This window comes from Phragmites australis, chromosome 17, assembly GCF_958298935.1.
Source record: "Phragmites australis chromosome 17, lpPhrAust1.1, whole genome shotgun sequence".
In the NCBI taxonomy this organism is placed as follows: domain Eukaryota; kingdom Viridiplantae; phylum Streptophyta; class Magnoliopsida; order Poales; family Poaceae; genus Phragmites; species Phragmites australis.
Window position 1 is genome coordinate 14,025,347 of NC_084937.1, and position 25,686 is coordinate 14,051,032.

General features: G+C 41.5%; 3 protein-coding genes and 3 long non-coding RNA genes across 7 annotated transcripts; 4 read left to right on the forward strand and 2 right to left on the reverse strand.

Moving 5' to 3' along the window:
• LOC133896825 (uncharacterized) lies at positions 1 to 505 on the reverse strand. The gene is made up of 3 exons (XR_009905847.1): positions 340 to 505; positions 171 to 224; positions 1 to 59 (listed from the first exon to the last, which is right to left on the reverse strand). It is a non-coding gene; the product is annotated as an uncharacterized LOC133896825 (long non-coding RNA).
• Positions 506 to 6,087: 5,582 nt separating this feature from the next.
• Positions 6,088 to 8,167, forward strand: LOC133897718 (uncharacterized). Its single transcript, XR_009905955.1, has 3 exons — positions 6,088 to 6,419; positions 6,764 to 6,813; positions 6,898 to 8,167. It is a non-coding gene; the product is annotated as an uncharacterized LOC133897718 (long non-coding RNA).
• Positions 8,168 to 8,400: 233 nt separating this feature from the next.
• On the forward strand, positions 8,401 to 10,670 carry LOC133897532 (uncharacterized). Of its 2 annotated transcripts, none has more exons than XR_009905921.1 (3): positions 8,401 to 9,922; positions 10,203 to 10,319; positions 10,412 to 10,670. It is a non-coding gene; the product is annotated as an uncharacterized LOC133897532 (long non-coding RNA). The 2 variants fall into 2 exon arrangements; XR_009905922.1 differs by having other exon boundaries at positions 10,206 to 10,319.
• Positions 10,671 to 14,442: 3,772 nt separating this feature from the next.
• LOC133897685 (sugar transport protein 14-like) lies at positions 14,443 to 17,735 on the forward strand. Its single transcript, XM_062338481.1, has 4 exons — positions 14,443 to 14,792; positions 14,946 to 15,173; positions 15,867 to 16,819; positions 16,899 to 17,735. Exons 2-4 carry the CDS (start codon positions 15,032 to 15,034, stop codon positions 17,373 to 17,375), a joined length of 1,572 nt encoding a protein of 523 aa, XP_062194465.1. The 5' UTR covers positions 14,443 to 14,792; positions 14,946 to 15,031; the 3' UTR covers positions 17,376 to 17,735.
• A 3,895-nt stretch (positions 17,736 to 21,630) lies between these two features.
• On the reverse strand, positions 21,631 to 22,314 carry LOC133896890 (uncharacterized). The gene has a single exon (XM_062337528.1). The coding sequence runs from the start codon at positions 22,312 to 22,314 to the stop codon at positions 21,631 to 21,633; it is 684 nt and encodes a 227-aa protein (XP_062193512.1).
• LOC133897502 (uncharacterized) lies at positions 22,234 to 25,023 on the forward strand. Its single transcript, XM_062338255.1, has 2 exons — positions 22,234 to 23,449; positions 23,538 to 25,023. The coding sequence occupies exons 1-2, from the start codon at positions 22,491 to 22,493 to the stop codon at positions 25,012 to 25,014; spliced, it is 2,436 nt and encodes an 811-aa protein (XP_062194239.1). The 5' UTR covers positions 22,234 to 22,490; the 3' UTR covers positions 25,015 to 25,023.
• Positions 25,024 to 25,686: the final 663 nt, after the last annotated feature.

Genomic DNA, 25,686 nt, shown 5'->3' on the forward strand with positions numbered 1-25,686 from the left:
GCCTATGCACCACGCTCCTTGCAGATTCAATAACAGGAAGGACCACGGCAGGAAGCAAGCTGCATGGCAAATGAAGGCTTTCCATTAGCATCACTATTTCATTTAGCTTATTTATTTAATTCCACACACCCCACAAACCAAGAAGGACCAGTGTACCAGCAGTGCCATACCAGAACTGCCAAACAGAAGCAAACTCGAACGAATTTCCCTGCGCTATACCTTCGCTGCAATAGACAATGGAGCACGCCTCACACCGGGGAGAGGGCGGGGGATATCAGATTCCATTCGTTGCGCATGTAAACAAACCTAAAATTTACATGTTCGACTGAGAGAGCATACCTGACGCAACAAGCAACAACAGGCTGGAATGGATCCCCTCTAACCACTTCGTCACTGCAGCACACAAACGAGCAGAGACAAAGAAGAAAACAAAAGGAAAAAAGCTCAGTTTGTGCGCCATCCGTTATGTTTCTTCTCTCCTTCCCTGTGTACAGATAAAAACTAAAAGAAGGGGGAAAAAGAGCAAGGGGGGGGGGGGACGGAGGGGAGGTCGGAAAGGAGCTAAAAGGGGCAAAAAGGAGGGGGAAAAAAGAGGGACAAAAGAAGCCATATATCCAAGCAGCAAGCAGGAAACAGGGAGTAACATCAGGTTCTCGAGTTTTGTAATCACAAGGACCAATGGACAAGCACGCGTCGAAATAAACACAAGGAAACAAGCAAGCACAAGAAGTGCAACCAGGGAAGAGCAGATCGAAATCCACTCCTATTTGCTAATCCATCGCTTCAACAAGCGCAACAGTGAGCCATCAGCACAGATCCACTAAAAGAAATAAAAGAGGGAGAGGACGAACAAGCAAACATGGGGCAGCACAAACACAGGCAAATAGAGAAACACAAAGACAGCTGCCAACCAAACCTAGCAGCCAAAAGCGATGCGCGAAATACCCAAACAAAGATTTTTGGGAAAATCGTGGAAAAAGAAATCAATAGCTACAACCAATCCGAGGAGGGTTTGAGGAAAAGGGGTATCAACATCTCCTGTTGATTGCACCGTCATAGAAAGCGACTATCCAAAAAGGAACAACAAATCAAGGAGGAGACAGCATGACCAATATCGCTTCAGCCGACTAAAAAGTAACCGGCCAAATAGCCCAGCCCACCGACATGTAATGCGGACCTCAAGCGCACGTACAGGCACAGGCACCGATCCAAGCAGCCGAGAGCGAGGGATCGAAGCAAGCAAGAAGCATACCTCACAAGCAACAGAAAGGGGAAAAGCAAAGAGAAGACAGAGGGCAAGGAAGCCTAGATCCCATCGACTGGGAAGCAACCCGAGCCAGGGGGAGGGAGGGGGGGTCGGTTTCCCAACCGCTCAGCCTCCGACACGTAGCAGCACCAGGAGGCTCCGGTGGCGCCCAGGCCAGCATGCAGCGTGCGTGGGGGGGCGGTTTCCCAGGCGGCCACACGGAGACACGGGGCCAGCCAGGCCAGCGCGCGACGTGGGCCACGGCGCGGGCAGACGCGGATGAGGGCGACCGCTAGATCCAAATCGGATGGCGAGCAAAATCTGGATGAGGTGGATGGCCCGGCTGGCCAGGAACCCCACGCGGCTTCATATATACTAATGAGATGATGTAATGTGTGTGGTGGCAACACTGAAAAGGACACATAGCACGTTAAATTTAGCGTCATCACATCTAGCAGAAGCATTTTTCGTTTGTTGGAGGCACCATTTATCTATTTGATAATGCAATGCAAAATGGATTCCTTTAATTTATTGAATTGGTTTGAGTACATGGACTTACCGACCTGTCACTGGACAAAGTGGCCAGATGATAAAGTCATTTGATAGCTAACCAATCCCAGTGCTCAACACAACTAACCACTCACACATTACATAGTTAATCATACATGCCTGTATCTGGGTGAATTATGGATCTTATAAATTTGTAGAATATAATATGATATTTTAGCAGACGAATCAAAAGAGCATACATAGGATTTTTTTATATATATTTGGACTCCTGAGAAAATAATTCTATATCATATTTATTTTGTATTGATATAAGCCTATTACAAGGAGTGCGTGACTAGCCTAATAAATCTAAACCTAATCGGTGACTTTCTTACTCAACTTATTATGTCTTCTAACTTATGCGACTTATAAAGACTTCTAATAACTTGTTGAACTTGTCATCCGCATGGGTCCCAGGCTCTACATATATAGGAAAGCATCATATACGTTCTTTGGACTCTTTATTCTCATTATCGGAGATAAACTTCTCTATTTACGCGACATCCTGATTGCCTATGAGTAGTTTTTTTCATCCATAGATTTTTTAAAAAAGATTAAGAAATGCTCCAAAAATTATGAAAAATCTTAAAATACCCAGATATGATAGTTATCCGGTAGTTATCGTCATACTTGTTCCTAGATTCCTCTACCTTGCTATCCCGCTTAAATTCATAGATAAATTACTATGTTTGGTATTTATGTCCACAATGTTGAGCGTTACTGCTCTCCAGACAAGAGGCTTCTTCTTTCCTCAACATGATTATTATTTTTTGTGCCGAACAAGAAGTCATTCATGATTTTCAGAAAATTCAAGAATATGGAAGGATTAGAGCTTGTTTTTTATTATACTCGTACCACTAAGAATTAACGGAGAGACAATCGACGAGGCATTCGCTGGCTCTTCCCTTTTTTTTTTTTTACAACATTAAAAAAAGACAAGCACTACAGTGATCCAAGTGGTGTACCCAAAGGGTGGACATAGCAGTTTGCAGCCCAACTGGCGTGCAACTGCCAAGTTATCAAACTGAGATCCACGCGTGGAACTGGGCAATGCCAATAGAATCTGCAAATTTCCTAAACAGCTGACAAGATAGCAGCCTATATCATCTTCTTCCAGTCAAATCATGCAAAGCTAAAATGTTGTCAGATTGCAACGCCAAAAGAATCGGACAAGAAGCAAAGCTAAACCCTTGCGAAGATAGCAGACTGCATCATCATTTTTGGGACCTTATCACTGTCAAATCATGCAAAGCTAAAATGTTGTCAGATCTAGTTAGCAATGTACGGCACAATGACACCTGCATATATATTACTTCATATATACTGAGAATATCGGGTTGATGTAGAGAACCATGCGACTTTTCATTATCTTAATATATATATCAAACATGGTTAAATGGGTCATTCGTGTCGGCCCGGTATAGGTCCGACTCGGCACGGCCCAAACGGCCCATCTACAGTAACGGGCCGTGCCGTGCTGGCCCGTGTGCCTTCCCCTCGGCCCACGGCACGGCCCGTCGGTGATCGTGCCGTGTCGGGTCGGTCCGGGTACGATTTTAACCCGACGGCCCGGTCGGCCTGACGGGCCGAAATAGATAAAAAAAATAAGAAAAATAAAATATATATATAATATATAGAAAATAGATAAAAATATTAAAAAAATAGATAAAAATATTAAAAATAGCTAAAAAATTAAAAATATATATAAAAAATAGAAAATACGTGCCGGCCCGGGCTGGGCCGTGCCGTGCCGGCCCGTCGTGCCGCACGCTAGGCCCAGGCACGGCCCGTTGCCTCGTGCCGTGCCTGAGCCGTGCCTACAATACCGTGCCTCGGGCCAGTCCAGTAGGCATGGCCCATTTAGACATCTTTAATATATATATATACACCAAGAATCACTACTAAAGGAAAAATGTCGTCACTGCCGGTTCAAAAACTATATTACTGCTAATTTTAAAATTGATAGTGATTAAGCAGTAATGATGATTATCATTGCCAGTTCTTGAGCTTATACTGTCAATTTGTATACTTATCATTACCAGTTCAGCTACAAATCGACAGTGATACTCAATCCAGAAAAAAAAATTTAAGCAATCAATCAATAATTTAACCAAGCTTTATATTACTAATCTCTATAATTAGAGATTTATATCACACTAACCTATAATTAACTCACTAAATCCATCATTGTACACTAAAAACAAAAAACATGCAAAGCCGCAAGCAAAGAACCCCAAATCCACACACGCAAAAAACCCTAAACAATGACGTCTACCGGCCATCAGCCACGACGACAAAGAAGTTGTCATTGTCGTCGTCCTTATCCTTGTCCTCACCGTCGTCGCCAGCCTTCTCCTCCTGCTCCTCCTCCTCATTCGATCTCGGTTATGGCTTCTTCACCTTCGGCTCATTAAGGAAGAAGTCCCACACATCGTCCTCGGAAGGTGACCCCGCTGAGTCTCCGAAGTCCAAAGTCTCCGCCTTGTCCAACGACCTCACCGGCAGGGCCTCCGACTTGTCTTCGGACGACAGCGTGGGTGTGGGAGGCGTGGTCGGAGAAGGTGGTGACGGAGGCGGTAGTTGGGTGGCAAGAGGGGAGAAGGATCGCACGGATCCATCACACGGTGGTAGTGGACGGAGCGGCGGTGACAACCGGGGGGGGGGGGGGGAGGGTGAGGGCGAGAGTGTGATTTTAAAGGCGACCAGGAAAAGCTGAGGAGGCGGGCGCAAGAAGTCGTACGAATTTTTTAGTATCACTGTTAGTTCGTAAATACAACCGACAGTGATAAGCATTATCCATGGTGGATATTAAAGGTATATCTTTTGATAAACTAATATCACTATTGGTTCGTGTTATGAACTTGCTATGATAATTTAAATATAACTACCGGTTAGTGTGACCAACCAGCAGTGATTTTCACTATCACTGTTGATTCTTGATGGCTTTGTTTTCTATGTGCGCCTGAAGCTTACGAAGCAGTAGTGATATATATTATCACTGCCGATTATTACTGAACCGACAATGAAATGAGGGCACAGATGACCCTTTCTATGGTAGTGAATATGTGTACCGAACATCCTTCTTGGCCTAAAAAGATAGGTTAAGTTTTGCATCCATGCTACGTGCCTAGGTACATATGATGATATAAAAAATCCTAGGAAATATAGTGATATTAAACAACATTAACGTCTAATTTGGAGATTTTTTATATGACATAAATTATATCGACCCTCTTGATATCTAACATAGCAATATTTGATGTAGGCAACACCTAATGTAGTGTTAGATCATCTCCAGCCGGTTCCGTAACCAGCTCCCTATAGCCAAATATGCCGATATAAGAGGAAAAAACGGCTCTAGCCGACTCGGTATTAGGCTCGCCAAAAAATGGGGCTCGCTAGAGCCTCTCCCTTGCACACCACATCTAGGGAGGAGGACAGCGCTCGCCATCAACAACTGCCAACCTCCTCCCCCGTGAAATCTCCCTCGTGCCATCTTAAGCTAGTCCCCTTCCTTCCACGAACTCCGATCTGGCAGTCACCTCACCTTCTGCGAGCTCATTGACCTGTTACTGTATGTCTAGTGTTGTGGCCTGCTAGACAATACCAATATGGATACGGGGATATATCATTTTCCCAGGAAATCCAATATGCGGATATGTTTTACTTTTAAAAAAATAGTAATAAGTTTGTAGTGCATATTTATATTATCTGAATCACTCATAGGCTACTATTGCCAATATGTCCTATCAAATCAGAGCATATGCCTAAATTTAACTCATCAGTAATTTGCATATAGATGACAAAAGGTAGTTCAAATTATACAATATGACCACTAATTTGCTTTGTCATCTTCACAACATGCGAAATTGTTTCAACTCCATATGAATCATAACAACCAGCCAATTTTGTTAATCAATTAACCTGAAAAGGAGGAGAGCTAGAGAGGAGCTCGCTGCGGCTGGCATGCAAGCAACTATGCGAGAAGGCGGCATGCGGGGCTACGGGGGGCGACTGGTGTGTGGGACTACGGGCGACTTGTTAGGTCATGCGGGCGCAAATGGGCAGGGCCATATCATTGAAGTATCGTAGAGGTTTCCAATTGTGTATCTGGAATTTACATAATTTTTTTGGATACTTGCCGGCTACATATCCGATAAGTATCTGGTGCGTATCGGTATCGGACACGGTATCTGATACGAATATGGTGCCTTCTTGAAGTACCGTTGTTTCAGAGGTGGCCTGAGTCCCATCCCGAGACCGACGGCCGAGTCCAGAAGCAACACCAACGGTAGTCCCTCCTCCCTCGGTCCACTGGACATTGGAGACACATCTCCATCCCATCCGGATTCATTTCCTCTATGAGTCATCCTAGATTAGATCAGCTTGGATGGATTCCCTTCATTCCAAAGGTTGATTCTGCCCTCAAATCAGATCCAATTCTTTTGTTTTGTCCAATCAGTTAGCTGTGAATTTGGTTCAATCTGCCCTCAAATCCATCCATCTATTGTTGGATTTGGTTCTTCACAGTAGGATCGAGCCGAAGGTGCACAAACGCAGGGGTGAGGGCTTAGGTTGCAGGCACATTAGGGCACCAACCAAACACCACTCCGGTAAATCTCAGGTACAACTCCTCCAGGGGCGGGATGCATCGATCATTGGATTGGATCGACTTTGCTTTGATTTGTTGAGCATCAAAACATCGATGTTTTTTTTCAGTGTTTAGTGAGGCATAGATTTATCCCTTGGATATAGGATTAGCGAGCTGTTAGCAGTTTCATGTGCTTATTTATCCTAGAAACATTAAATATTTATAGGCAAAATAGTATTCCAAGGAAAAGAAGGTATGTTAAATAATTGAATGTTGCATTCCATCTGTTATATTATACATGTTTTAGTATTAATTTTAAATTTTGCCACACTTGTTTTGTTATGTTCAAGCTAATACTATCAATATTCCTTTTGTAGGCTAATTTAACTGTTATTCCACAACTTTTCAAGTACTATCATTCTTGCAGGTACATAGCGATATTTTCTCTCTTTTGTTCACTGCTTCTTTTATTCAAGTACTTATTATAATTCTATCAACATTCATTTTGCAGGCTAATTCAACTGTCGTTCCAAAACTTTTCAAATATTATTGTCATTGCAAGTACATAACAACATTTCCTGTCTTTTGCACAGTACTTCTTTTATTGTACTATTTACTATTGTACTATAGGAATGAAGTAAATATTGACAGCATAAGCTTTAAGTGAACGGCTAAGTTCCATACGAGGTTGAAAAGAAAATATTTTCCTTTACATGCACAGCTGCAAATTGTTGGTCCACACTTATGAATCAGCTTTTGATCTATAGTGTCGGAAACTCTGCATGTCAAAAGCCAATTTATAATTGTCGACTAATAATTTGCAGTTGTACCCTTAAAGAAAAAATATTATCTTTTGAGCCTGGTATGAAACTTACCCATTCGCTTAAAGCTAAGTCTTATCCAACAACTTTATCTGGTGTGTTCAATCGAGGTACGCTGTTTTAATTTATTCATAAAGGAAAAATCTTCTCTCTTTAATCTGCCATCCAATTTCTATTACAGAGGAATTAAGATATTATTGCACAACTTACATAAATATTTTCTTTTTTATTGTAAATAGGGAAAAATTAGGCACTCATTCTGCTGTAACAACGTATACTAACCAATTTAATATGGGGTGTGTTGTGTTTCCATTTATTCATGATTTACTACTACCTACAATATTAAATCAGTTTAGACAATGTTTAGTGTCCAAAGCTCGTTTGTGGAATTGTTGAGTACTGTAATTACAAAATGTAATATAAAACAATAATTTACAGTCGTACGATAAAGCTAAATCTTTTCTTTTAATATACCATGAAATTTAGTTGTTTTTTAAAGCGAATACTGTCAACATTTGCTTTGCAACTTCATTGGAAGAAGCTTTAGCATATTGCAACAAGGTTTTATACCAACTCTCAACACCATACATTTCATCACTCCTTAATTTTTATAATAGTTAATTCAAATGATCATTTCATCTTATACTCACTTACTATATTGAACTCGGGATGGTTTGCTATATATCCCTTTAAACTTTAAACGATTAATCTAAGATAGTGGGAGTACATAGTAACAGTTATAATATATGTACATGTTGAACTGTCTTTCTATCGAGTTGTCTTTAAAATAGGCATGAGCACACAGGACGTGCAAGTGCATCATCCTCTCCCCAATGTGATCATGATTTCTTTTTCAAAGACAACTTGATAAAAAGACAATTTAACACATACATATACTATCACTGTTACATAATATCAAGATGTCGTGTGCATGCGTTTCCAACTTTTCACATGCCCTACCCAGCCTAGCCGAGACTGTTCGGCAATTATATTGAAGGACAGTTGTTGCATCCTACAATTGTCCTTCAATATAATTGCCACTTGAATGATCTACTTGTTTGATGGAATAGTTTAACAATTTGCAATTGTACCATAAAACTAAATTTTTTCTTTTAATATACCATGAATCTTAGCTATTACTTTAAAGCTAATGCTATTAACATTTGTTTTGCAGCTTGATTAAAAGAAGCTTAGGCATATTAGGACAAGGTTTTGTATCAACTCTCAACACCATACATTTTATTACTCCTTAATTTTTACAATAGTTAGTTCAAATGATCATTTTATTTTATACTCACTTACTATTTCTTTACTCCATTCCTTTTGCCTTCAAAAGTACTACCATGGATAAGCCTAACAACAATCAGACTAAGTCTTTCTGCAAGTTTTGAACCGGAGACTTTCATAATGAATTGGTAAGTTTCTAACTTGCAGTTTTTCATACAAAGGAAATAAATATATTTTGAAGTTTTTGCTTATGAAAGTTAAGTTCTTATGATATCTCTGTAGATTTTATTTTTTATTTTTTCAATATTTGCTAATGGATTAATAATGCTTCCATTTACCAATTCATATTAATGACCATCCGATTAAATTTATTAAATTATGTTTATTTCAATGACAATACCATACCAACAAAAATTACATAATCTTGACATACGTTACCAATTTTAGGTTTTATTGCTGAGTTTTTGTCAACACATTTTTAGTTATGTAGATTATTATATTTGTTTAGTGCCATTTCAACCTATAAAACAAATTGTGCATACTAATTCCATTTCTATAGGTTATTCCACCTGCATTTACAAAGGATTGTAATGACACTGTTACGATTATAAGACTCTCCAAACCAAAAATGGTTATATCCAGCATGTAGGGCTTGTCGCTCAAGATCCCATTTAGTTGGAACAATTTATCAATGTATGAAGGATTACTATCTTTGCACTAAAATTGATTGCACGTATGTATTTTTCTCCATATGTTAAAATAAGCTTCTTTATACTTCATGTTCAAAACTATCTAACATCCTCATATTATCATAGACACAAGCTTTGTCTCATGGGAAGTGACGAGTCATATGAACTCGAGTTCATCCTATTTGATGTTATAGCCTAACAGCTTGTTGGCAAACCAGTGGAGAAACTACTTAGCATATATTCCATGGATGATACTTCAACTGAAATATCAAGCTTAGTCGGCCAGAAGTACACTTTTATTGTTAGGATATCAGCTTAAAAAAAAATATCACAACTGATTCTCCATCGTTCCAAGTTGTACACATTTCTCAACAGTATGGAAAACAGACATATATACCCATAATTCAAACAAATGAAGCCATCATCAGTTCAGGTTCTGCAAATACAATACTACCTGTTGCTAAAGAACAAATGCAACAGATAAATTTTGACATTAGCTTTATTGATCATCTCTATTACTAGATGAATTGAAGATCAATTACTACACAATATTTTCACAGCTGTTACTCTTACTTAATAATATAGGATACAACACCACATGTTCAAACTGAAAATGATCCAATGGAGATAAAAGACAATGAGTGGACTGCTATTTATTTGATAAAATTCATTAATGCCATATCTTTTATACAATACTAACTACATTTATTGTATTTTATTGCCATCCTCATGAGTATTAAATAAAGAAACCTTATCTGGGATGAAGAGGACATATATCACTATAGCAATAAACCCACGGGTATTACCTTTACTAACCATTTCATGACTCCTCTACTACATAATTATGTTACCCTACCAATCTGCTACTTTATGATGGACAATGCCATCTTTTACTCATTTTTAGATTGCATTATGTTGCATGACATTGTAAGCAGTAAGTACACAAGAGCTTGAATTAGTTATTCAACTTGTTTAATAGCATAAAAGATAAATCTGTACTATACTTTTTTACCTTTATTCATAATGAGTTGCCTTTTATACATAATGATTTACTCATCTTTTTAACTACAACAAAATAGCAGGATCCTCCTAAGGAGACCAAAGATGACGATGATGTACACGTTGATCCAAATAAGAAGAATTCAAGGCATGTCAAAAAACCAAGGCTGGAAAAAAATTCCTTAATAAAAAACAAGGTGATGATGATATACACTCCCAGCACCTTACTTTTGTTTCTACTCAAGACATATCAAACATTCAATCATTTGAAGAGTATTTCTTTGAGCAGGTAACTTTTGTTCCTACTCAAGATAGCTCTCACTTTTGGCGATCAACAAGTCAGAACTGCGGTTAATCTTCAATACTTATTTTGGAGTGGTCCTATATTTGCAATCCTAAAGTATAAATGTGTTGGCTATGCTTTTATACCATCTTCTTGCTGTTTCAAACCTTGTAATATAATTGTAACCCTGTTATAACCCTGTTGTTTCAAACTACTGTATATGTTTTCTTTTATATAACCTTGTAATATAGTTTGTTGTACTTTACTATTTGCCTCAACATTTCCATCTCCTTTATTCATGGCTCCTTTCTGAAGTATTTGTGTAAGAGCTACTTATGATTCTGCCACCAAGTTTTCAACCACCGCCTCAAATCCGTCATTGAAATATACAACAGATTTACTTTCCTTCACCTCATTGTTCTCGAAATTGAGCTGAGTCGACTACCAACATTTCTGTAGTGTTCCTTCAAATTTACTCTTAGTCTTCTACCTCGTGATCTAACACGAGGGGCCTCAGACGAGGCAACGTTGCGCCATCTTTCCGGTACTAATCAAAATGAGTGTACCCTAAAGGGTGGATAGCAATTTTGCAATCCAACTGGCAAATTGTCGAAGTGAATCCATGGGTGGAACTGGGCAACGCCAAAAGAATCGGACAAGAACCAAAAGCTAAACCCCTGCGAAGATAGCAAACTACATCATCATTCACTAGTAAAAAACAATTTTTTAGGCAGGTGGCAACTCATTTTCATATATGTTTAGTCACCCGTCTCTAATAGAAGGACCGTAAAAATAGATAATTTCAACAAACGTAAAAGAGACCGAATGTGAAAACCTATTACTAAAGCAGGTTCACTTAAAGAACCGGCTGTGGTAATAAATTTTCACAAACGATTCACTTAAGAAACCGCCTCTAGTAATAGATTTTCACATGCGGTTACTTAAGTAATAGATCCCGAATCGAAGTTTTTGGCACAAAAAAACAGAAAAAAAAATTGCACCCAAGGAACCGTCGCGACTGCACCGTCACAAGTCACGTGATTTTTTACGCAAAATACGCGAGCATATGATTCGTGGTACTTGAACTTGAAACCTCTCAATTCGCACGATATGACCTTACCATTACACCACAGAAGTACTAGTCATACTAACAGCATATGTAATCCTTTTGATATATTCTGTCTGGAACTTCAAATGATTATTTTGATATCTAAATGACTTTAAATAAAAAAGTTTTCAACTATAAAGTTGTAGATCCCGTCAAGGGATACAAATTTTTATATAAAGTTTGTCCCCATCCCACTTTGTATGAAAATGTTATGAATTTTTAAAGATACGATGTCATCCTATTTCTAGAGACGGTTCACATAAGAATCACATCTGAAAATGATTATTTGAATATCTAAATGACTTTAAATGAAAAATATTTCAACTACAAAGTTGTAGATCTCATTTAGGGTTATAATTTTTATATGAAGTTTGTTTCCATCTAACTTCGTATGAAAAAGTTATGAATTTTTAAGATAAATTGTCATTCTATTTTCAAAAACAATTCACATAAGGAATCACTTCTAAAAATACTTTTTTTTACACAGTAGGATTATTATGTCGCCCACATCTGAAAATCATCCAATTTTTCGAGACGGTTCACATAAGGAACTGCTGCTGGAAATACATTTTACATATATATTTCACATAAGGAATCATCTGTGGTAATCATTCTATTTCCAGAGGCGGTTCATATAAAGAATCACCTCTGAAAATGATCTTTTATATATGTGATTCATATAAGGAACCATTTATGGTAATTATCATATTTCTACATGCGGCTGTTGTAAGTAGCTACCTATAAAAATTTATTTCCACAGGCAATCTAAAATTATAGGAACTGCTCAGATGGTTTGTCATTTAAACCGTCTTATTTTGAAAAATAGTTTTATAGTAGTGATTTTTGGGATCTTATCACTGTCAAATCAGGCAAAGCTAAGGTGTTTTTTAGAAAGCGGGATTTTTTTTCGAGTCCTATGTTTTTCCTGTGAAGTTTTTATAAGATTCTTGTTAAATTCATGCGTTCAAAGAAGCCTAAAATGTTGTCAGATCTAGTACGGTAATAATGTACGGTGATATTTATATCCTTCATACAAGCATCCTACAGGCTTAAAAAATAGGTTAAGCTTGTTTGCATTCGTATCCTAGAAATGTCGTGATTTTCGACAATTTTACCACTCAACTAAAGGCTTGTTTGGATAGGCAGAGAAATTAGTTCATTTTCAGACATGGTTGATAGAATCCATACGGGCTCTAACACGTTAGTATGGTAAGAAAAGTTAAAATATAGGAAGCCTAATTAAGTTGGTTTAGAGTGTAGATTTACGTATGCATCACTTAAGTTCGAGTTTTTTTTACACAAATTTGAGTATTTATTTTAAAAAATGATTGTGCGCATCGTGATGTCTAGCTGTGCAAAACCAAAACTATACTTCCATTATTAAAAATCGTAACCAAAAGTTGTCCTCGAGCTGTATTTGGCTACTCACACTTCACACCCATCGTGTGAACAAAACAGCCATCCGCCATCTACTTTCTACTTTTGAAGAAATTTTATAAAATCTTGTTCTACACCATCCTCTTTTAATCTAACTGGCTTCTGCATATACAGAAGAAGGAGTAAGAGACACGTATATAAAAAAAAATAGATCTTTCAAAATATCAGATCTTATAAAAATTCCTTCCACTGCTTCGGCCACCTACTTCCTACTTGTTTTATCCAACTTACCTGCTTCAGAAAAATGCTACGAGCACCTCAAAGCGCACGAAGCTGGGTCCATTTTTTCTGTTAGGTTTGATTGAATATCAACTTATAAGAATACACTATGTCATAAATCAACACTTCCCTCGGAAAAATTCGAGCATGGTTTCACTAAATACAATCGCAATGATCACTTAGTTGAACAACATCATCCGAGTTAAATGCGGGTCATTTTCATCACACTAAATGGACTCTTCAATTTACGTGGACTTTGTGTGACATTAAACATCAGATGGGGTGAAATTATACCTTTGCCATCACTGAGTTAGAAGCATATCATGTCTCATTTCATCTGTCTAGTGATCATAGACACTACAAATAGATCACGAATCAATATCATGCCTCATTTCGTCTGCCTCGTGATCATAGACACGACAAATAGATCACGGATCAATCATTCAGATGACCACTCTTCAATTTACAGGGACTTTACGCGACATTAAACTAATCTTGCATAGATAAGATGGAGCAAAATTAAACCTTTGTCATCACAAAGTTAGAAAAATATCATATCTCATTTCATCTGCCTCATGATTACAGACAAGACAAATAGATCACGGATCATTCAGATGATCACTCTTCAATTTATGCGCACTTTGTGTAAAATTAAACTAATCTTACATAGATCTGATGAGGCGAAATTAAACTTTTGTCATCACTAAGTTAAAAACATATCATGTCCCATTCTTTTTTGTCTCGTGATCGTAGGCAAGAAGAATAGATCACGGATCAATTAATGAGGTGATCACTCTTCAATTTACGCGCATTTGCATGACATTAAACTAATCTTGCTAGATCAGATTGGGGTGAAATTAGATCTTTATCGTCACTAAGTTAGAAACATATCATGTCTTATTTCGTTTGCCTCGTGATCATAGACACGAAGAATAAATCATGGATCAATCATTCAGCTGATCATTTTTCAATTCACGTGCACTTTGCATGATATTAATCTAATCTTACATAGATCAGATGGGGCGAAATTAAACATTTGTCATCACAAAGTTAGAAACATATCATGTCTCATTTCATCTGCTCGTGATCATAGACACGATAAATAGATCACGGATTAATAATTCAGCTGGCTCGTGACCACTTGAAGAGCCATTCGGCGGTTCGCTCTTCACTCGACACAGTGTTCCCCTCTCCCCAGTATCTCTTCAAACTTTATTTCAGGCAGACATTTCAATCGGATAAACACGTTTTCCCCCCGCTACGGCCCCAGGCAGGCAGACGCGATCAACCCAGCAACCTGTCAACTGCTCATCCAAAATCCAAACCCATCATCGTCGGCAGAAGACCCGGGGTGCCCTTAGCTCCTCGCGCGCGCGCGCTCCATAAAACCCTCCGCCCCCAACGACCTCCAGGCTCCAGCCAGCCTCCTCACTCTCCCTCCCCTGATCCCTCTGCTCCGCTGTGCTGTTCTGTTCCTCCCCCGATCCATCAGATCAGCGCGGCCGATTAGATTAATAGGATTGGCGCAGGATGGCTGGCTCCTTGGACCGGTTGTTCATTGTTTAATCCCCGCTTGCTCACGCATTCTGCGCTGCTCGAGATTAGTCAGTCCAAGAAGGAGAGGTATCTTTCTTTTCTTCGGCGATTGCAGTCTTTCCTCTCTCTGTCTCTGTCTTGTCAGTAACTTGACTCCCCGTGTTGACGTGTGCGCTCTCGGTTCTCTTTTGCCCCCTTTCTCTCTGTCCGTCGTCGTCATTTTCTTCCTCTTTCTACCAGGAAAGCGAGACTGAGGAGCCAAACAGAGGAGCTTGTTCTTGGGTGTGACTGTGAGGGAGTTTGGAAGGGGAGAGGAGAAGGTAGAAATGGCGGGGGGATTCGCCGGCGGCGAGGTCGGCGCGGGGAGGGCGGAGTTCTACGAGGGGAAGATCACAAGCTACTTCATCCTCGCCTGCATCGTCGGCTCCTTCGGAGGATCCCTCTTCGGCTATGATCTCGGAGTCTCCAGTTAGTATTTCTACGAACTACCCTTCTTGTGATTGTTCTACTCTGTTTCTCTGCTGAAGTTTGTTCGCCTCTGAATTCTTTCTGTGGTTAATGCTCGTCAATTGATTGGTAATTAACAATTTCTTGAAGAGATTTTGAAAAGAAAACTTGCATAAATTCAGGGGAATATTCTGATCCGAATTTCATGGACGGTCTCAATCATGGTTACTTCTTTCCATAAAAAAAGAACCGATTGTTTAGACCAAAAGATGTAAAGAAAACGAAATGGCCATTATGTCCTATGGTTGTTGCTGTGCTGTCCGGTGGAATAAGGAACAATGCTATATTTAGCCCTCTTGACAGCCAAATCCAGTGTGATAATGAACACCTGATTCGTGTCATCCATTTCTTTGAGAACTCCTCTAATCATGGCACTACGTGTCCTTTCAATAGAAATATCCTCTGTTTCATGGAGTACAGCTCATCCAGTTAACACTTCTGCCAATGACATCACTAAAAAGTGCAAAAAAAAAAAAAATCGCGAGGAGAATTTCCATTTTTTTTATGATGTAACTGAAACACTTGTGATGGTATACAAGTTCAGGTTGGGAAAAAATTGCATGTTTATCTAAGAACAATGGTCAAATTTCTAAACATTAGTTCATCATCCTGCCGATTGATGTTTGTCGACGATGATGGTGTCGGCCATGGCAGGTGGTGTGACGTCCATGGACGACTTCCTGATCAAGTTCTTCCCGGACGTGTACGCGCGGAAGCACGCGCACCTGCACGAGACGGACTACTGCAAGTACGACAACCAGGTGCTGACGCTCTTCACCTCGTCGCTCTACTTCGCCGGCCTCGTCTCCACCTTCGGCGCCTCCTACGTCACCAAGCGCCGCGGCCGCCGTGCCAGCATCATGGTCGGCGCCGCCAGCTTCTTCCTCGGCGGCGCCATCAACGCCGCCGCCATGAACGTCGCCATGCTCATCGTCGGCCGCGTCCTCCTCGGCGCCGGCATCGGTTTCGGTAATCAGGCCGTCCCGCTCTACCTCTCCGAGATCGCGCCGTACCGCATCCGCGGCGCCGTCAACCAGCTCTTCCAGCTCACCACCTGCCTCGGTATCCTCGTCGCCGACGTCATCAACTACTTCACCGACAGGCTGCACCCGTGGGGGTGGCGCCTCTCGCTGGGGCTCGCCATGGGCCCCGCCACCGCCATCTTCGTCGGCGCGCTCTTCCTGCCCGAGACGCCCAACAGCCTCGTCGAGCGCGGGAAGCTAGAGGAGGCCCGGCGCGTGCTGGAGAAGGTGCGCGGCACGCACAAGGTGGACGCCGAGTTCGAGGACCTCAAGGAGGCCAGCGAGGCGGCGCGCGCCGTGAAAGGCACGTTCCGGAACCTGCTCGCAACGCGCAACCGGCCCCAGCTCGTTATCGGCGCGCTCGGCATCCCAGCGTTCCAGCAGCTGTCCGGGATGAACTCCATCCTCTTCTACTCACCCGTCATCTTCCAAAGCCTCGGCTTCGGCTCCTCCGCCGCGCTCTACTCCTCCATCATCACTGGCTCCATGCTCGTCGTCGGCGCCCTCATCTCCATGGTCACCGTAGACCGCCTCGGCCGCCGCTTCCTCTTCATTGAGGCCGGCATCCAGATGATCTCCTCCATGGTCAGTAACCTCCATTACCATAAAAAATGTCTTCTTGAATCTTCATGCCATGATACTGATCGACGTTCTCGTGATGCAGGTGGTTGTCGCGGTGATCCTAGCGCTCAAGTTCGGGCACGGCCAGGAGCTGACAAAGGGCGTGAGCACGGTGCTGGTGGTGGCCATCTGCCTCTTCGTGGTCGCCTACGGCTGGTCGTGGGGCCCGCTGGGGTGGCTGGTGCCGAGTGAGCTGTTCCCGCTGGAGATGCGGTCGGCGGGGCAGAGCGTGGTGGTGTGCGTCAACCTCTTTTGGACGGCGGCCGTGGCACAGTGCTTCCTCGCGGCGTTGTGCCACCTCCGGTGGGGCGTGTTCGTGCTCTTCGCCGCGCTCATCGTCGTCATGTCCATCTTCATCATCCTCCTCCTGCCGGAGACCAAGCAGGTGCCCATCGAGGAGATTTGGATGCTCTTCGACAGGCACTGGTACTGGAAGCGCATCGTCCGCAAGGACCCCAAGTACCAGGGACATCACCACCACCAGCAGCAGGAAATGGCGGGAAATGGAAGCAGCTGCTAGTGTCAATTCCAGTTCAGATGCTTAGAGCTTCTTAATGCTTGCTCTGGTTGTTGCTGATGAAGATCAGAAGATGGTGTCTTAATAAGTTTTATGAGCTTGTCATTTTTAAGGATAAATTACTAATTAGATGCAGCTGTGATGTTGATGCTAAGAGGAGTTTGGGATTGATTGCTGATGTTTTACATTGTTCAAAGCTTCATGTTCTTGGGTGTTCAGACTTCTTGGGCAAAAGCTTGCCCCAAGGTGTAATTGTTCGGGTTCGATAACCAAGTCTAGTCTTACAAATGTGTGGTGATGGCTTTCTGAATGTTAACATCCTCCAGCCTGTATCCATTTAAACTGGAAAACGTTTCTGTTTCATGTGTGGCACCAATTTATTTGTCTGAAATTAGCAGTTATATCAAGGTTACTGTGTGCGTCTTCTTAGTGAACTGTTGCATGATCTCTGTCTGAAGCAGTGCTGATGCTCGGCTAGGCTTGCTGAGTAACACATTATCTGATCATCTGAACACCATTATTATAAAGCTTTGCAGCCCCTTTATTTGGTCAAACTATCGTTCTATAATCTATTTTCAAATATCAAACATTGACCTTTCTAAGTCAAACGGTCACATGCACGTCTCACTCAATAGTCAGCATGTACTTCAGTCAATGCTGCCTGTCTCCATACATCCAGCCGTTTTCAACAATTCATTGCTTATCGTGATAGAATTCTGAATCATCACAACTTATCATCCATTGACGTGTACAAGAAGTGAAGATTTTCATTTTTCCTACTATCAGTCACCATCAGTCCTCATTTTAAGCTCACTTGAGCTAAAGACGACGTTTTTAGAACCATATACAACCTTATTCCACTTTTCGACTTCAACTGAAATTCTTAAGATCAAAATGTAACATTTGGTTCACCAAAATTCACATCGTTATGAAAAAGTGTTTGCATTTCATTTTGATGCGACGTTTACATCATGTAATATCTTTATATATGTCTTGTGTTCAATAAACATGTACTTTTAGATTTAATTTAATTCCTAAATAAAGCTATGAATAGAAACTGATAAATCAAAAATATGATATAGCGACAATACAACGTAGGTAAAAGAACTACGCATGTAACACTCAAATGCAATCGCTAACATGAACATCACATAACTGCTCAGCATGGTAAACATGACTAAAAAAAAATAGTCGAAGCGCAAGTATCGATCGACAGCATGAGACACAGAAGCCTCTGTGGCGACACAGAAGACAACGACGACCAGGAAGCAGAACACAAGCACTTGATGGCGATGAGAAAGCCGGCCACCAGCAGTCGCAGAGAGTGCTTTCCAAAAACATTATTCGCCCTCTCCTAGTGTAGGATCCCAAGGACGACGGTTTTTGGATACCTGCTCTTCCGATCATCGGTGCACGCTAGTGTAGCGAGATGGGGTAGACTACCTATAGTGGTGCAACAGAGAGAAATATGCAAAATCCAAATTGCATATATCTTTTGTGGCAGCGGCTGGCATGTATATTTAGAGAAAATCACGTAGTTAAGATGTGCCATGATCAGATTCTTAACCGACATGATTTTTATATATATCAGTTTACCTAGGCAACAAACTAATAAACTACAAGAAGCGATCAGGAAGCAGAACACGAGCACTTGAGGGCAACGAGGAAGCTAGTCACCAACAATCACGGAGAGCGCTTTCCAAAAAAATTATTCGCCCTCTCCCGGTGTAGAATCTCAAGGACGACAGTTTTTAGATACTTGCTCTCCCGATCGTCGATGCACGCCTGCGCAGCGAGATAGAGTAGACCACCTATAGCGGTGTAACAGAGAGAAATAGGAAAACCCATAATTACGTATATCGTTTGTGGTAGCGGTTGACATGTATATATAGAGAAAATCACGTAGTTGAGATGTGCCACAATCAGATTCTTAACTAACATGATTTTTATATATATCAATTTACCTACGCAACAAGCTAATAAAACTGCAAGAAGCGATCAGGAAGCAGAACACGAGCACTTGATGGCAATGAGAAAGCCGGTCACCAGTAGTCGCGGAGAGTGCTTTCCAAAAACATTATTCATCCTCTCCCGGTGGAGGAACCCAAGGATGACGATTTTCGGATACCTACTCTACCGATCATCGGTGCACGCCGACGCAGCAAGACGGAGTAGACTACCTATAGCAGCGCAACAGAGAGAAATAGGAAAAACCCTAATTATGTATATCTTTTGTCGCAACGGCTGACATGTATATATAGAGAAAATTACATAGTTGAGGTGTGCCACGATCAGATTCTTAACCGACATGATTTTTATATATATCAGTTTGCTATTAGATCCGATTTTGATGGACTATTCACGCAGGTATCGTGCATCCTTCACCCAGCGAGGCGAGTGCGTGCATATGTTCTCCTAGTCTTTTCATCCACACATACTAAGTAGGTGGATGAGATAATTTTTTAAGTTGATTTTCTTCTACCTCTATTAGCAAGGTGGGACTAAAAGATACACCATCACCTCTTTTTAGTTGGGCTTTTAAAATTTATTCGGAATTCTTCTTAAATATAATGGGCTAGGCCCATATATTTAACATCCTGTTCTAACCCTCTACTTCAATATTGTTTAATTAATCCAGTCTCATTGCCAAAATATCACATTATAACGACCAAAATTTGTCTTTCTTAGTCAGATTTCCCTTTTATTTATGGAACACTCAGAATACTCATCACTTCGTTTCGTCAGAGCTACTTTTATATACGCAGGTCTTTCACACTACTGTTCAAACTAGAACTCTGGATATCCAATAGAACCCCTTTATTATTGGTGAAGTCTTGTGTGTACAGGCTGGAATCATCACAAATGTCTCAACAGATACACATGAAGACTTCCTTAGCATCAGTGATTATGATTTCCCCATATTGGATATTCTAAGAAGCTAGAATGGTAAAATACACCGACAGTACTTAAACTTGTCACGAGATGTCATCTAGGTTTAAAAACTTTGAAATTGCATATATATTGGGATCCTTCAACTTGTTAAATGTATCATCCATGTTCAAAATATCACCTCCGTTTGGATATTTATTTTTTTATTCTTTGATTTTGACTTCTTTATACGAAATCTCCACGCTGGCATGCCACATCAGGAAACAGAGAGGAATATTTTGGGCATTTTAGATTTGAGGAGTCCAAAGACCTGATCTCAAAGACCCGAACTCAAGTAGCAAGAACTTCTTTCCCTGGGAAGGGGCTGAAAGAGAAGCTGACATAAGGACGCTGGTAAATGAGGCAAAGGTCTGAACCAACTCTCTCGATCTTTTGCACCGATTCTTAAGCCATTTGATGCAGTTCTGCATTTCTAAGATTAGTGCCTCGGTAATTTTACTAGTGTTACGCATCACGATATGTGTGGAACGTCCTGTGCTGGAGGACATCTGAACTGCAAACTGAAAATTTTCAACTGACGGAAAAGGTCTAGCCCTGAAGATCCTGAGTCTGCAAATGCCACCTTCCTTCACCCTGTAGATGCTGTTGAGCATCTGCTGTGGCTGTGCTTGCTGGGATCTCTTCTTGCAAGCTCTTCATTTTTCTTTGGTGCTGTTAGTCTTGCTTACGAATAAGCTCCGAAATTGGGAGGCGGCGTCAATGATTCTACGGCTGCATGCATCGAACGGCGACATCCGTGTCTCCAACCTCTCAACTCTGAAGAACACGTAGCACTCCATCAGTCTGAAAAATAGGATCGTAATTTCCAAGCACTCCACCAGTGAAGCGTCTGGTTTCTGGAGTCGGTGAAAGTTACGATCTCTACCGGTCCATAATGGTCTCCTCGATGAGCCCAAACTCCAGAGGCTGTTTGCATTTCATAACGCTAACTACTATAAGTTTCATTTGTTATTGATCTTGTGCTATTTCTATTGGAGCTTTATAGGTTCAATTTGCTACCTATTACCGAGGTTGAATAGGGAGAACAATAGATATATGTTGAGAGGTCGAGAAAAACTTTATAGAATACTCACACTCTTAGAATACATTCATATATTACATATATGGACGGGCCTCTTGGACCTAGACTACGACTCAACACTCCTTCTCAAAATAGGTGATAGCAGGGGCGGATCCACCGCCAGGGCGAGCCTGGGCGGCCGCCCGAGCTCCTGGCCCATGAGACACTGAGGCCCATTGGTTGAGTGGCCCAGATCAACACAATTCGCAGCCCACAAATGCAAATGAATCAATGAATGGAACCCTAATCTCACATTCTCACTGCTGTGGCGTGTCCGCGTGTGCGTGTTGCGGCGGCGGGAGCGCGGCGGGTGAGCGGGCGGGCGTGGCGGCCAGGAGCACGGGCGGCGCGGCAGGTGGTCGCGCAGTGGCCAGCGCGGCGGGCGAGCGGGCGGGCGGCCGGGCGTGGCAGCCGGGAGCGCGGCGCGACGGCCGGGAGCGCGGGCGTGGCGGCGTCGGCAGCCCGCAGCCGGGAGCGCGGCCGGAGCGCGGCGCGGCGGTCGGGAGCGCGGGCGGCGCGGCAGGTGGTCCCGTAGCGGCCAGCGCGGCGGCCGGCGGGCAAGCGGGCGAGCGGGCGGGTGGCCGGGCGTGGCAGCTGGGAGCGCGGCGCGACGGTCGGGAGCACGGGCGTGGCGGCGTCGGCAGCCCGCAGCCGGGAGCGCGGGCGGGCGCGGCGTCGGCACTCGGCAGCCGGGAGCGCGGTGGGAGCGCGGCGCCGCGGCGGGCAGGCGGCTGTGAGTGCGGCCGTGCGGGCGCGCGGCGGGCGTGAGCGCGACGGGCGCCGGGTGAGCACGCGCGCGGTGGACTGCGGTCTGCGGAGCAAGGGCACTGCTGCGGAGTGTGTGCTGTGCTGTGCGTGCAGAGTGCTGTGCTGTGGCCTGTGTGCTGTGCTGTGCTGTGCTGCAGCTGCAGGGGCGGTCCGCGGACGGCACATGGCAGACAGGCAGAATCACTGAATCAGTGTGAGCCTGTGAGGTAAATTGATGAATTGAGTTATTGAGATTTTTATATTGAGCCGTTTAGATTAATTAAGCTATAAAGGTGAATTCTATTTTGTATTGTGCTCTTATAACATTAGCATTTCTTTCGCAGAATATCAAGATATAAATAATGAAGAGATTTTTCAAACCAACATCTTTGAATACCCAAAGTACGAGGGAGAGTAGAGTTAGTGAAGATTGTGATGCAGAAAATGATACAGTAGTTGTCACTCCTGCTCCTGCAACTTCTCGGATAGAATACAAAGGTATTAAAGAATTTAGGCAAGAGTTTATTATTGCCGATCCGGGACTTCGTATTCCAATAGATGAATTTGATCATGATATTAGAGATGAAGTTAGAAGAGCTTATGTGTTGAAGGGTCCGACTCAACCAATTGGACATACTTTCCCCAAAAAAAGGTTTGGTAAAGATTTAAGGACTTTTTGTGCAGCATGGTTTACTAAATATGATTGGCTAGAATATAGTATGGAGAAGGATGCAGCTTATTGTTTCTATTGCTATCTTTTTAGATATGATCCCTCAGAGTCTCATTTTGGGTATGATGTATTTTCAAAAGTAGGATTTAGAAATTGGAAGAATGCATATAAATCATTACCTGAACATGTTGGTGGACCTAATAGTGCCCACAATAAAGCTAGAACAGCATGCGAAGATTTCAAAAATCAAAAGACTAGTGTGTCATATAAGGTGATGACTCATAGTAAGGAATCAGAAGCCAAATATGAAATCCGTTTGACTGCATCTTTAGATTGTGCAAGCTATCTCCTAATGCAAGGTCATGCATTTCGTGGACACGATGAATCTTCTTCTTCATCGAACAAGGGCAATTTTCTAGAGATGATTGATTGGTACAAAAAAAGAAATGAGGAAGTGAGGATTGCATTTGAGGAGTTATGTCCTAAAAATGTCCGTATGCTTGCACCATCAGTTCAAAAGGATCTTGCAAAGAGTTGTGCACAGGAGATAACTAAGGAAATAAAGAAAGAGATTGGTGATGGTTATTTCTCTATTCTTATTGATGAATCTCGTGATATATCAATCAAGGAGCAGATGGCCGTAATTGTGAGGTTAGTGATCTTATTTACTTGTTAAATTGTGATATTGTTGGGCGTGTGATATACTGATGTTGTAATAATTGTTTGTGATGTTGCACAGGTTCGTGAATAAGGAAGGAAAGGTTATGGAAAGATTTTTGGGTCTTACGCATGTCACAGAGACAACATCAGATGCATTGAAAGGAGCTTTATTTGAGTTACTTTCTACACACGGTTTGGACATTGCAAGAGTTCGAGGGCAGGGGTATGATGGAGCTTCGAATATGAGAGGTGAATTCAATGGTCTTCAGAAACTCATCAGAGATGAGAACCCATATGCTTTCTATGTCCATTGTTTTGCACATCAATTGCAATTGGTAGTCGTTTCTGTCGTAGGTAGTTGCACATCTATTCATGAGTTCTTTGAATATGTTAATATGATTGTGACCACAACTAGTGCATCTTGCAAGAGGAAGGATTTATTATCTAGCAAGCACCGTGAGAACTTATTGGCCAAGTTAGATAGCGGTGATATTTTTTCTGGAAGAGGGAAACATCAAGAAACTAACTTAGCCAGACCCGGGGATACCAGATGGGGTTCTCATTACAAAACTTTAATCCGTATTGAATCCATGTGGGTTGCAGTGATAGAGGTGCTAGGGCTTGTGCAGGAAGATGCCCGAAATCCAACATCAGCAGGTGGTTTGATGAGAATAATGGAGAGCTTCAACTTTGTGTTCATTATGAAGATGATGTTGAAAATTTTTCATATTACAAGTGAGTTATCTCTACTCTTGCAAAGAAAGGATCAAAATATTGTTGAGGCCATGTCATTACTGATTGATGTGAAAGCACGTTTGCTTAACTTGAGGAATCATGGTTGGGAGCCATTATTTGCGGAAGTCAAAACATTTTGTAAACAAAATGAGATACCAATTCCAAATATGGATGAAATAGTACCAAGATGGGGCCAATCAAGGCGAAGTAAGATCAGTGTCACTCAAGACCATTATTATCGTGTTGACACCTTTTATGTAGCTCTTGATGCTATAAACACAGAGATGACTCATCGTTTCAGTGAGCTATCTTCAGAGTTGCTTATATGTTTTTCTTGTCTTGATCCAAGAGATAGTTTCTCAAAGTTTGATGTGCACAAGATTGCTAGACTTACGGAGATATATGACATAGATTTCTCCATCAGCGATCGTGCAGTTATAAAAGATCAACTTGAAACATTCATTCTTCATGTTCGAAGAGTTGAAGATTTTATTAGTTGTCATGATCTTGCAAGTCTAGCAATGAAAATGGTAGAAACTCAAAGACATATTGTGTTTCCATTGGTGTACCACCTTATTGAGTTAGCATTGGTACTACCAGTTGCAACAGCATCTGTTGAAAGAGTCTTCTCGGCTATGAACATCATCAAGACTGATTTGCGCAACAGGATATGCGATGATTGGCTCAATGACTTGATGTTGTGTTATATTGAGCGGGATTTATTCAGAAGACTAGATTCTAATGCCATTAAGAACCGGTTTCAAAACATGAAAACAAGGAAGATGAATTTGCCTAAACCTTCTAGTTCTAGACATAATTAGTGGTTGTGTTTCCGTAAGTTTCTATACTTAATTACTTCTATTGTATTTGGTTACATTTGGTATAATTGCATAATTGCATATATGTTTATCTTTGGTTCTTTTCATTTTGCAGGTTCATATGGTTTTATCGATTTATGTTGGGGATCTTTTCGTCTCGCCTACTAATTACCTTAATTAAGGTATTTTTTAAAATTTTTTCTTAAAGTTCGCCCTACCTTCTTTGTTTGTCTGGATCCGCCACTGAGTGATAGATATATATAATTCCCATCTTGCTACGAGCTAAATTACACTCTTTTACTCTTAAACCTTTAGTTAAACAATATGTTACTTAGCTACGTGAGTTTACATAACTTAACTTATAATTTTATAATCCAACTTCTCCTTGATAAAGAAAGGATCTATCTTCACATGCTTAGTTCCCTCATGTTGAACTGAATTATTAACGATGTTGATAACTGATTTATTATCACACCAAACCCTTAAGGGGCCTTTTCTTAGCATATTCAACACAGATGAGAGATTCCTTACCCATAATATCTCACTCACCACAAGAGGCATAGCTCGTACTCTGCTTCAGCGGCTGAACCAGATACAACCGATTGCTTCTTATTCCTCCATGACACCAAATTTCCTTTAATTAAGATACAATAGCCAGATGTGGATCTTCTATCA

Excerpts from the sequence above, each read along its gene's own strand:
- LOC133897685 (XM_062338481.1), top strand. The coding sequence starts at position 15,032 with ATGGCGGGGGGATTCGCCGGCGGCGAGGTCGGCGCGGGGAGGGCGGAG. Across the intron at positions 15,174-15,866 it reads CTATGATCTCGGAGTCTCCA|GTGGTGTGACGTCCATGGAC; the intron begins GTTAGTATTTCT and ends CGGCCATGGCAG. Across the intron at positions 16,820-16,898 it reads TCCAGATGATCTCCTCCATG|GTGGTTGTCGCGGTGATCCT; the intron begins GTCAGTAACCTC and ends CTCGTGATGCAG.
- LOC133896890 (XM_062337528.1), bottom strand. The coding sequence starts at position 22,314 with ATGTGCCGTCCGCGGACCGCCCCTGCAGCTGCAGCACAGCACAGCACA.
- LOC133897502 (XM_062338255.1), top strand. The coding sequence starts at position 22,491 with ATGAAGAGATTTTTCAAACCAACATCTTTGAATACCCAAAGTACGAGG. Across the intron at positions 23,450-23,537 it reads CAGATGGCCGTAATTGTGAG|GTTCGTGAATAAGGAAGGAA; the intron begins GTTAGTGATCTT and ends GATGTTGCACAG.